The 14,071-nt window shown below is 42.9% G+C and overlaps 3 protein-coding genes across 4 annotated transcripts; all 3 read right to left on the reverse strand.

Moving 5' to 3' along the window:
* Positions 1–242: 242 nt before the first annotated feature.
* Positions 243–4,378, reverse strand: dynll2a (dynein, light chain, LC8-type 2a). Of its 2 annotated transcripts, none has more exons than XM_086216616.1 (3): positions 4,223–4,378; positions 3,529–3,706; positions 243–1,948 (listed from the first exon to the last, which is right to left on the reverse strand). In XM_086216616.1, the coding sequence occupies exons 2-3, from the start codon at positions 3,658–3,660 to the stop codon at positions 1,811–1,813; spliced, it is 270 nt and encodes an 89-aa protein (XP_086072742.1). In that variant the 5' UTR covers positions 3,661–3,706; positions 4,223–4,378; the 3' UTR covers positions 243–1,810. The 2 variants fall into 2 exon arrangements, with proteins under 2 accessions (XP_086072742.1, XP_086072741.1); XM_086216615.1 differs by having other exon boundaries at positions 244–1,948; positions 3,529–3,709; positions 4,223–4,377.
* Positions 4,379–5,637: 1,259 nt separating this feature from the next.
* On the reverse strand, positions 5,638–8,664 carry srsf1a (serine and arginine rich splicing factor 1a). Its single transcript, XM_086216614.1, has 4 exons — positions 8,208–8,664; positions 7,416–7,597; positions 6,482–6,654; positions 5,638–6,306 (listed from the first exon to the last, which is right to left on the reverse strand). Exons 1-4 carry the CDS (start codon positions 8,393–8,395, stop codon positions 6,109–6,111), a joined length of 741 nt encoding a protein of 246 aa, XP_086072740.1. The 5' UTR covers positions 8,396–8,664; the 3' UTR covers positions 5,638–6,108.
* A 683-nt stretch (positions 8,665–9,347) lies between these two features.
* Positions 9,348–12,994, reverse strand: aldoca (aldolase C, fructose-bisphosphate, a). Its single transcript, XM_086216620.1, has 9 exons — positions 12,972–12,994; positions 12,248–12,382; positions 11,748–11,959; positions 11,611–11,665; positions 11,352–11,512; positions 11,191–11,274; positions 10,322–10,496; positions 10,034–10,233; positions 9,348–9,940 (listed from the first exon to the last, which is right to left on the reverse strand). The coding sequence occupies exons 2-9, from the start codon at positions 12,357–12,359 to the stop codon at positions 9,848–9,850; spliced, it is 1,092 nt and encodes a 363-aa protein (XP_086072746.1). The 5' UTR covers positions 12,360–12,382; positions 12,972–12,994; the 3' UTR covers positions 9,348–9,847.
* Between the last annotated feature and the right edge of the window lie 1,077 nt (positions 12,995–14,071).

Here is a 14,071-nt window from a genome sequence, read left to right on the forward strand (position 1 = left end):
TCTGATGTAAATTAGTGCCTAAAAGATATTAAACATGTTTATTCTAATTGAGAAAAGTTGCACTTCCAGCAGTTTTCACTTTTGCAGCTGCTGCTAGCTGTTCACCAATGTCCAGCCTTTACGCTAAGCCTTATGCTAAGCTAAGCAAAGATTCCTTAGCACAAATATTCCAGCCTACTTCTTAAGTGTTAGAAGTGTTAAACCTCAAAAGCAGCACGAAGTAAAAGTCCACAGTGTTCTATGTCAACAATTAATTTTATTTTGAGTTTATTCCATTTTGGTTCTGTAGCAACCTACTGGATAATTCTAATGAAGTGCAATTGTACTCAAGCCAGTTACAGTTGAGAGCTATGACAGGCACACGTTTTGTGCAAATTTAACAGCATTGGAACAGCTCCTACACATACACAGCAAAAATACGTGCCAGAGGAAAAAAACAATACTAAATCAGTTTTACATTGACAATAGTTAACAGGAAGCCCCCCCCCCCCCCCCCAAAAATAACATCAATTGAAGCCAACACTTCCAGAACACGCTTCACTCTTAGCTGGCGTGAGAACGTTCAGTCCTGACGCGCAGCGGGAAAAGTGTTACCCGACACATTTCATCAGCATCCACACATTGTACATCTCCGTTTCAAAGTAATTATATTAATATTGACATGACTGAATGAAAATCCAAAATAAGTGTGCTAGACAGGAGATACACCTCCGAATGCTTTGCCTTTCCTGCAAGTCTGGCAGTACACTGGCGATGCAAAAACATAAGACTGGCCGTGCCGCATCTCGAAGGTATCACAAGCCACATAAAATTACAGGACCATCCGATTGAGGGGGGGTGTTGCTAGCAGCCTTGGTAGACCGCCGATTTGATCTTAATTACCCTCTGAATGCTGCATTTAGCAAGACTGGCTACAAGACACACATGGGCTCCATCCAGTATCTACACACGCAAGTGATTTTTAATTTTTTTTTTTTTTGACTGATGAAAGAAACATTATTATCTTCCAAACATGCAGAAACACAGAATTGTAAGAGTGAAATATAGGTAGATGAGTCAGTGGTCTTAAGTGTTATTAAGGTCTGTGTACATCAGCTTTCCCTCCTCCATTGTCTTTCACAGTGAACACTTCAAGAGCTGAACTACTTAACTTCCCTGGAAAACAGTCCCACTGACCTGTGTCGGGTCCAGAATGTTTAAGTTTGTCTTTTCCTTGTTGAAAACATTGCAATTTTTGCAAATGCATCTTACCGCTGATTTAAATCAGTAAGAAAGAATAAAACGAACACATGCGGTGTGTCTAAGTGTGTTTTGAACTAGCGAGCCTGATGCTGCAGCTGTAATCTCTGGGAAACAGAGAAAAGGGGCTGTGAAGTAGCTGGTGAACCCACTGGGATCCACAGAGACGGTGTGTTTTCTAGGGAATGAACAAATAAAACTGGTGCATGCGGTGTTAATTGGCCGACTAATCCGAGGGTCTAGCGATGTCACCTGTGAAGGAAAGCAAGTGCACCACTACATTCTACAGCTTTCCTTTATTTTACAATCAAGGGCCACGTTGAACCTCTTTAACAACTCCAGATTTAACAGCTTTAACAAAAACTACTTTAGTTGCATTCAAACGGCAACTACTGAAAAGTAAACTTACTGGAACATACATATTTAATATTGTGTAGTCCATGCAACTGCGCACGGCCAGTTTTGCATCATTATGGTATGTCATTATTAGTGTATGGGAGACATCAGCCACCACTGCATTTCCAATCAAGGTTCAAGGAGAAAAACTCCCCAACACCTCCAGCAAAACGTCTCAGCCAGACTTAAAAAGCAAAATGGCCACTTGGCCCAAGTAGAAGTAGATGAAATGCTTCGTCTCGTGGGTGACGTAGCTGCCAAAGTTCCTCCCGACGATGCAGTGCCAGGTGGGGTTATACTTCTTGTCGAATTCCTGAAAGAAGATTAGACAAAGCTAAATGTATAGATGCACATCTGCATAGCAGAACCCAGCCTGAGGCAAACGCTGAGGTTCTGCCTGCAGCTCACAGTTGTTTTAATTATCATTTCATCTGCTTGTTCTGTTCTCAGTTCTGGCTACCAAACAGAACGTCAATGACGTGAAAAGGAACCATTTAATTTGTTCGCCTTCAAGTGAAATTCTGTACCCCAAAGTAGTTTTGGGCAAGTCAATAAATTCCACGCGATGAAGAATTCATCAGTGTATGGTTGATGTTTTTGGGTGAATTAAGTCACTTGGGAAGAACCTGGGACATCGACCACAACATTGGATGTCCACCAGAACTCAAAAGCAATGAATCAATGGGCCATAGGCAGTTTGCTTCTGATGCAAGTTCATTCTTTAATTATTTGACTGTGATATTCGTTCTCTTATCAGTGTCGTTGTGTCAGTAAGCCATTTTGAACTGCTGGAATGTGTATGACAAGAGCCTGTAAAAATAAAGTTTGACTGGGAAATAAATACGTATAGAAACTGACATTAAAAAAGTTTTTAAAAAAAAGGAAGTTAATAGGTTCCACCTATTTCCGAGCTCTTTCACACCTGCCCCGTTCAATTCAGATTTCCAGATAGATCCAAATTACATGTGTGAAACATATCAGTCGCACCAAACAACCGGAGCAAGGTCTTCCAGAAAGGTCGTGAGAAAACTAACAGGATGTCAACCAAAACAAGTGCAGATACGGAACTCGTGGCACCAGAGGTCACCAACAGGCCGCCACTGTCTTAAATAACTCCCAACTCCACTGGCTACTTGATCTTTTTGCAGTTTGAAGCAGGCTAGCGCCGCTACTGCAGTGTGAAAGCAGCTTTGCATCAGGCTCACATCAGAAGACTTCCAGAGGAAGACAGGAGAGACAGCTCGTCACACCAAACACAACCTAGTGGCTCCTTGCAGTATCGCGCCTTGACAATAAACATTCAAAGATTAATGGGTCGTTTTATGTTTTTCCAACTATGTTGGTCAATGTTCCACACTTCATTTTACTACATTATTACCTTACTAACTCGTTTACTTTTCATTTTACTATGTTTGGTTTAAGTTGGAGATATGTGTGCGTATATATATGGCGTGCCTAAAAATAAATTGTGATATTTTTCTCGCATTCACTCACTTTTTTTTTTTTAGGGATTTGTACAGAAGGATTTTGAGAGATGTTTCCAAACTGTTTTAAACCAGAACAATGAGTTACACTGCAGTGAACTGGCAGCAAGTCATGGGTTGGGCGGGACCTCAGTGTCCATGTCTGACATAATTCTGCTTTATTTTTAAGCAACTGGGGAAACTGAGTCCATGTATAATATGCAGTCTATGGGTCAAATTGTTTGGGGAGAGGTGGTGGTGTTGGTAGTGGTAGTGGGGAGGGGGGGGGGGGGGTACTTGGAGCACAGTAATTCTCTCTACAGCCCTGAACACAGCCGTTTGTTGCAGGAGAGCCTCCCCTCTTAGATCTCAACTAGATCTGCCCACCCGGATCAGACCCGGACCCATCTGTGCACCTGTCCGGCCTCACCTTCTTGATGTAGGCTGCAATGTCCTTCTCTATGTTGTACTTCTCCATGGCCTGCGTAGCACAGTCCACGGCGTCCTGCTGCATGTCCTCGGACATGTCTGCGTTTTTGATCACTGCTTTCCTGTCAGTCATGTTGAGGAGGACGACGAGGAGGAGGAGGAGGATGGATGGATGGATCCTGCTGAGGAAGAGGGTGCACGTTCACACTGACGTACCGCACTGAAAATTAGCACCGCACGTGATGGGGGGGGGGGGGGCGCGCTTCACGGCAAACATCAGTCATACGCAGAAAAATTAGCATTTCTAAGCCAGTTGTCTCTCCTTTGGATGCACGTCGCGGTTCCCGCTGGTAACTTGTGAATGTGTTATTTCTGCCCTCATCCTCCGCTAACCTGAGCTTTGCTTAGATTGGCAACGAAACTTGATACAGGTGGAGTTAAATTACTTGGCAAAAATCACTTTATGATACAAGCAGCTTCTGCAGACTGTAAGCAACTAAATACATTATTTGGTCCCGTTACTTAGAGGAAAATGTACCCGGTGTTAACCTACCGCCTTCAATGAATATTTAGTAAGACACACACTCTCTCTCTCTCTCTCTCTCACACACACACACACACACACACACACACGAAAAAGCTCATCACAAGACAAACTCATAGTCAAGTCAACCGTTCTTATTCCTGCGGCTCACCTTCCCTTCAGCGGCCTGGGAACTCTTCTCTCCGGAGATATATTTCAGGCAGCCGAGGGGCAGCTTGAGATGATGCTGCAGCTAATTGCTTTTTAAAGATTTTCACAATAAGCATGAAGGTAGGTTGGCTCGCTGCTGCGCTCCGTAGCCCCGCCCATCTGCTGCAAGCTGCGCCCTCTCATTGGCTGGGTCGCAGCCTCCCCGCGTGGTGCAGGCGTTTTTCTCCAGCTCCTGTCTGCCGGCATCTTATTTCATCCCACAATGCATCATTCACAGTATACGCCAGTGGTTGTGGAGTAAAAGCAAAAGGAGACCTTGGCTGTAGTTATTGTTAGGTAGCCGTGAGCAGCTTCATTGGTTTTTATCATTACTGCATTTACACCACGGCCTCCCCTCCACTTTTAGCTCTGGTTTAGCATTCATAGCTCCTCATGCGGTCTTCAGGTCATAATTTTTCATTCATGCAGACTAAAAAATAAATTATACAAGTCATGGATTCATTTTTGTATGGACAAAAAACAAACTAAAGTGTGCTTGTTGAAAGTGTTTTATTGAAAATGCTACGAGAAAAGAAAAAAGATTAAGCAAAATAAAGATACAAACTAATCCCCCAGATGAACCCACTCCCAACCTCCCCAAATTTTAATTCCTTCATACCAGGCATCTACGATTCCATCCTTTGATCCAACTTCCTGGTCCTCTGTTTTCCTTTTCTTGTCAAATAAAGCCTTTATCACTGAAAAACTTTAAAAGATAGGCAGGTGGGGCTAATAAAAAAAGTTGCTCTGGGACTTCCGTTAATTAGTTCTGAAAATCAACTCATTTGAATCCTGGAAAACTGATCCCGTTCCGAGCATCCATCCTTGCCTATCCCTTCCCTAATCGATCCACTCATCCAGCTCCAAGGATTGGGATCCACTGAGTCACTCCTCCAATCAAAACCTTGAAATACCAGGAAGAAAATCAGAGGCAGACCGTTAGAATAAATATCAAGATTTTGGGCCAAATTTTCCATGTTGAGCACTCATGTCAGATCAAGGAAAAAAATGCCACTGAGCACAAAAACTCCCTTAAACATTTTAAAAAGGGTATTATAGATAAGTGGGAGAGTTTTGCAACTAAGTAGTGGTTCAGATTTTTTTCTTTTTTAAACATTTGACAGCAAAGATTTACACTTACAGCACAACACTAGATCTAGGACAGCTTTTTCTGTCACATGTCAGAGTAGCATGTTAAAAGTCTAGTCTATAACAAAGAACAGCACATATGGCTTTGTTTAAGTGTGACATGCATGATATAGCAACCTATCAAAATGTTCAATTTATGGAATATGAAGCGTACCATTGCCTCGACCTGATTGCTCCTCAATTAGATGTCCTATCCTGACCATACAAATGAAATGTGCTCCACAATGGTTTTATTCCAAATCACTTTAATCCTTCTCTTCAGATGTCTAAAGGAAGACACAAGGGTAAAATACAGTTAAGCAATTGGGCGCCAAGCAAACAGCCCACCCCAGATATCCATTGAGAGGCTATTTAAAAAAAACAACAACCCAATTCAATGCTTGCAAAAACATTGAGTGTAGCTCACAACTCAACGTTTTTGAAGTTTAGCACAATTTCAAGAATCGCAAAAGTTGAGAAGACAAAAGAAAGGAGGGGGGGAGAAAACGAAAAGGACAAAGCAGCTGGAAAGAGAGAGAGAGAGAGAAGCAGAGGGTAGGGGGCGGTTGGGGGGGTTACATCTACATACCAAGATCATCCACAAGGACACAGGGACATGAAATGCAAAAATTAAAAAAACAGCTGACATCTGGAGAAACTCAAGGAGGTAAAAACAGTAGGGTGTACATCAAAAGGGCAAAACATCTGTGGTAGAAATGTTTAGGAACGAGAGCGAGAGCGGCTGTGACGAGGCGAGTAGCGGGGCGATGCTCTGCCACGGCCACGGGAATTGCTGCGGCTGCGGCTGGCGCTGCGACTCCGGCTCCTGCTCCGACTGCCACGGCTTCGGGAACGTGATCTTCCGTAACTCGGGCTGCGGGGACCGTCTAATTTCACACGAATGTAAGCGGTCTCTCCCTGGCAGACACAAGAGAACTTGATATTGAAGACAACACTCCTTCCCATGGAGGAAATTCCAAAGATGGACATGAGGACCTGGTGTGCTTCAAACAAGTAGCAATTCCTGAAAGTACTCACCTCGACACAGCAAAGAAACACAGTCCATGACAAGCAACCAAATCAGTACACATACCTCATGCGAGCGGAATTTGGTGTTGTCCAGCTTTCGAACAGCATAGGTCATATCTTCCTTGCGCACAAACTCTACAACTCCAGTTCCATCTCTGTATACGTCTGCGTAGCACACGTCGCCTGCTTCACGCATGTGGTCCTTCAGATCCTGCCAGCTGCCACTCTGAGGGAGCCCTGGAAACCATAAGAAAAAGATTTTTAACACTACAATGAAACATTTCAAGCTTTGACATTTCGCAGTGTAGGACTTAGATGTAGTCCTGAAGTGGCAGCTCTAAGTTGACCCATAATACAGGAGTGCTAATTTTTATCAGTGTGGTAAATAAAAAAACAGACCTAGCGCTGAGCTTCTTTTGTCATACATCCTTTGTCGCTTCTGGCCACTTTTTTTTTTTAAGTAATTGCTGCTTTTCAGCAACCTAATTCATGATATTTTGTCATATAAATGTGAACATGCACTAAGCTGGGCCAAATCACTGAAAACACACAAACAAACTAACAGATGTTTAGTGATGCAAACTTACACCAGGAATATAAGACTCATTCACGCATAAATCTATTCAATTATACACACTGAAGCATGCGGTTAAGATCCAACAGTCTGAAAAACAATTGAACTTTCCTTGTATGAAACATTTCCAATAATATAACAGGACGATTAATGTCTTTCTTCTAAATCCAGGATAAACTGTTCCAACAGTTAATGCATCGATATGTTTTTAAAACTGCACTCTTGACATTTGTCTGAGCTGAGTTCATGGATCAAAGATCACCCAGTTATAAAAAGGTTGAGGGTTTGGGAGATAAAACTGTCCATGGATTTAATTGTCTATGTTATATGACCTGCATTTCACGTTAATGTTGCCTCAATGTAACCCAAATGATATAGGTCGAGGAACAACCATGGAACTACCCGGATAAGTCTGAGTGCTTACCCGAAACAACCACCCTATACTCGGAGCGTCTGGACGGAGGTCCGTATCTTCCTCTGGGAGCACCGCCAATCCCGCCGAAACCGCCCCCCCTTGAGCCCCTGCCGCTCCGAGGAAACTCCACACGCAGCCTGTAGCCGTCGTAATCATACCCATCACGACCGTACACTGCATCATCGGCGTCCCTGGCGACAAGGAGGGAATGCGTTACACGTGGCTGAAGACTCAGTTGAAACTTTAAGAACAAAACAAAGTACAAAGCGTGGCTCAAACTCATTCACACAGGGAAAGTAAGGGCACGTTTGTGGACACGGCCAGCCATGTTAGCAGCTATCTGGTGGTGTTTGCTAACTAATCCGCTTCGCATTCGAGAGCAGTATTTTTTTAACCTCTACTTCTACACCACAAACATAAGCAACTGTGGTTGTTTTCTGCTGTGGGAGTGTGGGAAGGAATGCTCACAATTTACCCACACAATCGCGATAATGAAACCAGTACGCGGGGTTGGTGTCCATGCCCACCACAAAACAAGGTAGCTCCTGAAGTGAAACGGTAGCTTGATGGGTCAACGGTATCCACACGTTTCATACACTGAAGTACCACAATACAATGGTGCGACACTTAAGACGTGGTATAAAAGCAAGCGAAACAGACAGAATAAACACCACGCTTCGTTGGTCCAGGGAACAGTTTGAGCTGAAGAGAGGTGTGTTAGCACAGGGGACATTTAGCCACACAATAGCGTTGCCTTTGGCCTAACAAGCTAGCTAGCGTAAATTAGCAGGAACACCTCACCTCGGGTCTTCGAATTCTATAAAGGCGAAAGGCGGTCCTCCTCTCCGATTTTTCAGGTCGATGTCTCGAATTGTCCCGTATTTGTAGAAGACGTCCTCCACGTCTTTTGTGCGAATATCAGGAGGAAGATTTCCGACATAAATTCGACAGTCGTTGTTCCCCGCTGGGCCTCGCACAACACCGGACATCACGGCTAACTGTTAGTTCGCTAGATAGCTAATAGCTCGTTGTTCGCAGGGTTCTGAACTATCACTCGCTGAAGGAAAAAAAAAAACCTCGAATACGTTCAAAGAAAAAGAGGAGCAGGTATTCATGAAATTGTTCCAATATGCGGGTTGTTTTGTTGTTGTTGTTTTTTACGCAGACGGTTCCCTAGACGCGGCGTTCCCTGTCCCTGCTATATCTTCACAGGACCCGCGCTCCTTTACCGTAGCATTCATGAATGCAACGCGTCTACGCGTGACACGTTCGCCCAACAAAGTAGTCCGCCACTTCACCAAGTGTAGAAATACAAGTCCCCTCGTGTGTAAGCGTAACTGAAGTTGTAATATCAAATTTGATCAGTTTAAGAACAAAAACAGAGTGCTTTAGTAAATATTGTCGAAAAATGATGACGATAAAAGGAGACATTTCTTATGTATTCCAAAAATTGACATGAGCAAATCCAATAAATTATTGAAAATGTAGCCGAAAATTTTAATCTAAAAAATTCAACGTATTCATTGAAAACATTCAAAGAAAAAATATGTAAACATATGGGAAAGTGTGTGTGTGTGTGTGTGTGTGTGTGTGTGTGTGTGTGTGTGTGTGTTGGGGGGGGGGGTATACCCCTATACCCCTATACAAAGAGGTCCAGTCAAAGAAAAGTTCCTCTACAAGAGGCCTGGAACATTATAATGTCTAGCGTTATGATTCAGTGTCATATGAAAAATACTAATGTCTCATGTCGTAGTTTAGAATAAGAGCGTTATCCAAATATAAATGTAAATACATAAAAGAGCTTTTGAAAATGTGAATAGAAACCCTGTTTCACCATAAAAATAAAATATTTACACACAAGACTTCATCTGAACACTTTTATTTTGTGTGATCACACGTGAACTATGTTTAACATATAAACACACAATGTTACATCATATTGGGACATTACTTTCTGGCGATGGGACGCAGATGCAAATATTCTTGAAGCTTCTTGTGATGCTGCATTTCCAACTGAATGGTCATTGCTAGATAAATAAAACTTAACTACAAAAATCTGAACACTCAAAGAAACACCACAAAGTACTAGAGGATACATCATCTTCCACTATTGGTATTTAATAGTCTGCAGCAAATGTTTCATTCACTGACAGCACATTTTTGCATTTCTAAATATTAAATGCGTAATTTGAAAGCGTCAGTAATGGTACCGTTACAAGAGCACTGGTCCAAAACTAAAGCAAATAATGTTAATTCAATTCATGCATTAGAGATACCAAAGGCCATGTTCTGATTGTCCTCATCTGCCAAGGCAAGAAAATACAGAGTGACTTGCTCTTCATGTGGGAGAATATATGATATAATCTAACTATCCACTCTAAAACTCCTGTCCTACTACAAGAATGGAGGGATGGTTGGTGGTTCGTGTGTTCTGATACTCTTCAGTACGCGTGACAAGAACCGTAGACGCCCTGGACAGAATCAGCGTAGTTATCACTACTGGTGTACTTCCCCCGACATGCCAGGCTGTTGATCTGTGGTAAATTGAACAAGCAAACACACACAACATATTAATCAGTAGTTCAGTAAAATTTCACATCACATGAGGGAACGTCTGGGGAACGTACCTCTGCCCTCTTGACGAACTGCTCAGTGGCAGCTTTCTCATTCTCTTTATGTCCTCTCCAGGCCCTGAGTGCAGAGGCCTGCAGGGCCCTGCCGAAGGAGAAGGTTAAGATCCAGGGTTTGGCCAGAGGGCAGTTGTTAATGGCGTTGAGATGGACAGAAGCCTCTTCTTCGCTCTGACCACCTGAGAGAAAAGCCACTCCTGTAGGGGGGGGCAAAGATATCATATCACCTTCACGCCGTTAGTGTGAATGTCACACGTTTTCCGGGTGTGATGGCATTTGACTTGCCCGCAACAGCTGGTGGAACGGTGCGGCGCAAGGCTGTGACAGTTGCCATAGCAACATCCTCGGGGCTGTATTTGATGGGGCAGCTGTGACCTGGAGTCACCATGTTAGGTTTGAGGAGAGTTCCTTCCAGGTACACGTGGTGGTCCGACATGGCCTTGTACACCGCCGCCAGGACCTGACATCATAACGTTGTTTGTGTCTCACCTGTTACTCAAAACATACTGCACCCAAAAAGTGTATTTTGCCTTTCGAGTACTCACAAATTGTGGTCTTGAGCTCACAAATTTGATTCCCTTCCTGTATCACTTCTTTGTGATTTATCAAAGCAGAAAGAGCCAGCTATGCATGTTTAGCTTGAAGCTAATGGTGCTTGACAACAACAGCAAAACTGCCTGAAAATGTCTGTTTGCAAACTCTAAATCCCATCATCCATCTTCTTTTTCAAGCCGTATGCTCAGCAATCCGCAAACACTTGGACTACAGCTGTTCAACCATTGATCAAGGTCGTGCTACACTGGAAATATGATAGTTTGTTCATTTTTCAGTGCTTATCAAAGTGTTTGTTGATTACTGAGCATACGGTTGCACATAGGAGATGGGGATTTTACCAGGAGATGCACTGGAGAGATAATAAGCAGACATTTTTTGGGTAGTTTTGTTGTTTTGTTGTGAGCCATCAATTGCCATCAGCTTCAAGCTCAATATACGTAGTTGTCCCTTTTTGCATTCTGGATTCACAAAGAATTAACGGGGGGGGGGGGGGGACATCTTTGTGAGCTCAAGATACCCAATAGTGAGTACTAGAAATGAAAAGTACAGTTTTTGGGTGAATCTTTAATTAATGCTAAGTGTCACATAGACAAACCTACCTTCTCAGTGACATACTGACAGCGTCTCAGATCATGATCTCCATCAGGCAGAATCTCCGGCTCAATGATGGGCACAATGCCATGCTGCACGCAAGAGAGAGGAAGCTGATTCCTCACCCGACTCAAAAAGTTATTACCTGATTAGATTGTTGAGTCCTGACCTGCTGGCAGATGCTGGAGTAACGCGCCATAACATTTGCATTTTCTGTGATAGCCAGTTTGGACGGGTTGGTGTCACTGAGCTTCAACACGCAGCGCCACTTTGCAAAGGCTGCGCCGTCCTTTCTGTATTGAGCACAGCGCTCTGACAAGCCATCTAGACCTGTGGTGGAGTTTTTTTTTTTAATTTTTACAAAAATAATGCATCAAATTCTTGCAAATTGTGTGGCACATTAATTATTTGGACAAATGGTGTCGCACCCTGTGTGGTGGTTTCTCCAGAAGTTCCTGCCAGGGGGACAACACCTTTGTCAACCTGAGACACACAAGACGAAGCGGAGACTAATAATTAACACATAAGTTCAAAGGTTGGACATTTCTTTTGTTTGCTACCACACCTTGATGCCGACCAGGATGCCCCTGTCTCTGATCATCTTGACAAAGAGAACGCCGTTATCAGAGTGCTGGTACAGCGTCTCGTGGAAGAAGATGACTCCTCCAATGCAGCTGTTGATGCGATCATCTGCACTGAAGAGGATCTGCCTATACTGTCTGCGGTTCTCCTCTGTATTCTCCACTCCAACCTGTGCCAGACGCTTTGCCATGCTGCCTGCAGGCGGAGGTGGTACACATGTATCAGTTTGGAGGAGGTACAGACACTTGTGGAAAAAGTAGAAATACTGATTCAGCCTATTGACTCTTGTGAAAGTGAACAAGGTTAGGTTCTGAAATGTTGAAATGTATTCTTTGTTCTCCTTCCTTTATACGTTTTGGCAAAATGGTAACCAGCGTAGCAATAACAAAGTAGTTGAACTTTGTTTCTTTTAATATCAGCCTGCAGTTAATATTGGAAATGATGACATGAGAGCTCCTAAAATTAAAAGCGCCCTGTACAGACCCACAGACTCGTCTGCAGCCAGGATGCCCTTCCCTGGAGCAACGATGCGCAGGGCAGTCTCATGTAGTTCCTTCTTCTGAGCCTCAGTCAGGGTTGGGAACTGGTGCGTCATGGTGAAGCTGACGATCCAACAGCCTGCTGAAAGACATCAAACACGGTTGCATTTGGCACTCGTCAAAAAAACACATCCATCCATGAAGTTTAAGGTGCTGACTTTCTTTTTTTTCTCTCTTTTTGTAAATTTCCCAGAGTGAGTACGGTAAACTCAGGGTGTAATGCTGAGAGAGAAGATCCGGTGATGAAAACAAAGGCCTGAAGTTCTACAAATGTAGTTTCCAACAAGTGTTTCGATTTGCCATCCGACCTGAAAGCCCTGAGCAAAGGGAATCATTAATATAGCTAGAGATATGTAGATGATTAGAAAATAAGCCAGCCATAATTTTAAACATGAAATCAGGTTAACTTTAATTAATGATCAAACAACAGCGGAACACCAATTCCCAGCCTGGGGTTTGAATCCAAGAAAAATGTTTCCATGCTGTACAAACTGAACGTGTTTGCCAGACACTGAAAACTGTTTCCACTGAGAATTAAATCAAATCTGTCCATCTTACAACTCAAAGCATTTCTGTCTTAATTCATGCACAGATATGAGCTAAAATGTTGTACCTGATACCGGGTAAAGTCCGTTTTTACAATTTGATTATAAAAGAGAAGTTCTTACGTGCCAGGTGAAATGTGTCCGGTCCTCTGATGTGATGGAGACTGACGGAGTCTCTGTCAGTCCTAGTTTGTATCCAGCTCAAGTGTGTCACACCTCGTGAGCCGACACCCCTGGGCGGGGCTTCTACACCCATCCTGCCCCATATACACGAGAACATTTTCTGATGAATCACTGTTCTCTTTAAATCTATATTTTCTGCCGAGCAATTTCTGTCTTTTAATTCTAATATTACCAATTTTTCATTTTTCCATTTATTAAGTGACAAAAAAAAACCCAAACAACTTTGCGGTTTCGTGCAATAGGAAGTCTTAGTTTTTATACTGAATTTCACTTTTAAAAGTTAATTATATTGGCGCTCACTCCATACTCAGGCTACTAATGAAATTATAAATGATGTATTTTCCGGAACCTTCTGCCCTATAGCAACCTAATTTAAGTGTTTAGCTATACCCCATGGCGTGCTATTTTTACTCTAATTAGTAAAAACGTCCCCGGAGGACAGTTTTAACTCTCCTGATAATTTGGTCTTCACCCTTGAATTCACCAGGGTGTTTTAGTCTCCGAGCAATTCATGCACTTGGTGGCTTCGTTTGCAAGCTCCGAAGTGTGAAGACTATGATGGAACGTTTCAGAAATAGAAATAATTTCCGGGTTCATGTTCATGCAAATGAACACAGCAATTTGTCCCAAATTAGACCAAAATGAGGACAGAGCAATCATTTCCATTTTGGAAAACAAAGGGATTTTCTTTCCCCCTCTTTGTGTCATGCATGTTCCATTGACATGCATATCAAAGTGAATATTTGTGTAGCAGAAACAGAGAAATCTAATGAAACTGCTGGTCTCTGAGTGATGGATTTCGTTCTAATCTGTTGCTGAATGATATTAATCCCATGACTACAGTAAAAAATATGTCCATGAGGATGTGAGTTTTCTCCTATCAAATGTTTCTGTTTTGATAGACCGGCAGCGATGTCGCCAGCATTTCAGGGGACTCCTCTCTTCACTATTGTGGGTCAGTGTGCCTCTGAAACAGGATGTGGGTCACTGGTCTGCTGCCACTTACAGCCACAACAGAGACATGGTGGACCTGTCTAAGA

This window comes from Aulostomus chinensis, chromosome 10, assembly GCF_037954235.1.
Source record: "Aulostomus chinensis isolate RoL2024-O1b breed Wild chromosome 10, RoL_Achi_v1.0, whole genome shotgun sequence".
NCBI classification, from domain to species: Eukaryota; Metazoa; Chordata; class Actinopteri; order Syngnathiformes; family Aulostomidae; genus Aulostomus; species Aulostomus chinensis.

Bases quoted from the DNA above. Each gene is read 5' to 3' on its own strand.
- dynll2a (XM_086216616.1), bottom strand. From the start codon at position 3,660: ATGACTGACAGGAAAGCAGTGATCAAAAACGCAGACATGTCCGAGGAC. The intron at 1,949-3,528 runs GTGAGGCCGGAC...ATCTTCTTTCAG, and splicing joins TTGCAGCCTACATCAAGAAG to GAATTCGACAAGAAGTATAA.
- srsf1a (XM_086216614.1), bottom strand. From the start codon at position 8,395: ATGTCCGGTGTTGTGCGAGGCCCAGCGGGGAACAACGACTGTCGAATT. The intron at 7,598-8,207 runs GTGAGGTGTTCC...CCTTGTCGCCAG, and splicing joins ATAGAATTCGAAGACCCGAG to GGACGCCGATGATGCAGTGT. The intron at 6,655-7,415 runs GTAAGCACTCAG...TATGGTTTCCAG, and splicing joins GTATAGGGTGGTTGTTTCGG to GGCTCCCTCAGAGTGGCAGC.
- aldoca (XM_086216620.1), bottom strand. From the start codon at position 12,359: ATGACGCACCAGTTCCCAACCCTGACTGAGGCTCAGAAGAAGGAACTA. The intron at 11,513-11,610 runs GTGCGACACCAT...ACTCCACCACAG, and splicing joins TGGAGAAACCACCACACAGG to GTCTAGATGGCTTGTCAGAG. The intron at 11,275-11,351 runs GTCAGGACTCAA...TCTTGCGTGCAG, and splicing joins ACTCCAGCATCTGCCAGCAG to CATGGCATTGTGCCCATCAT.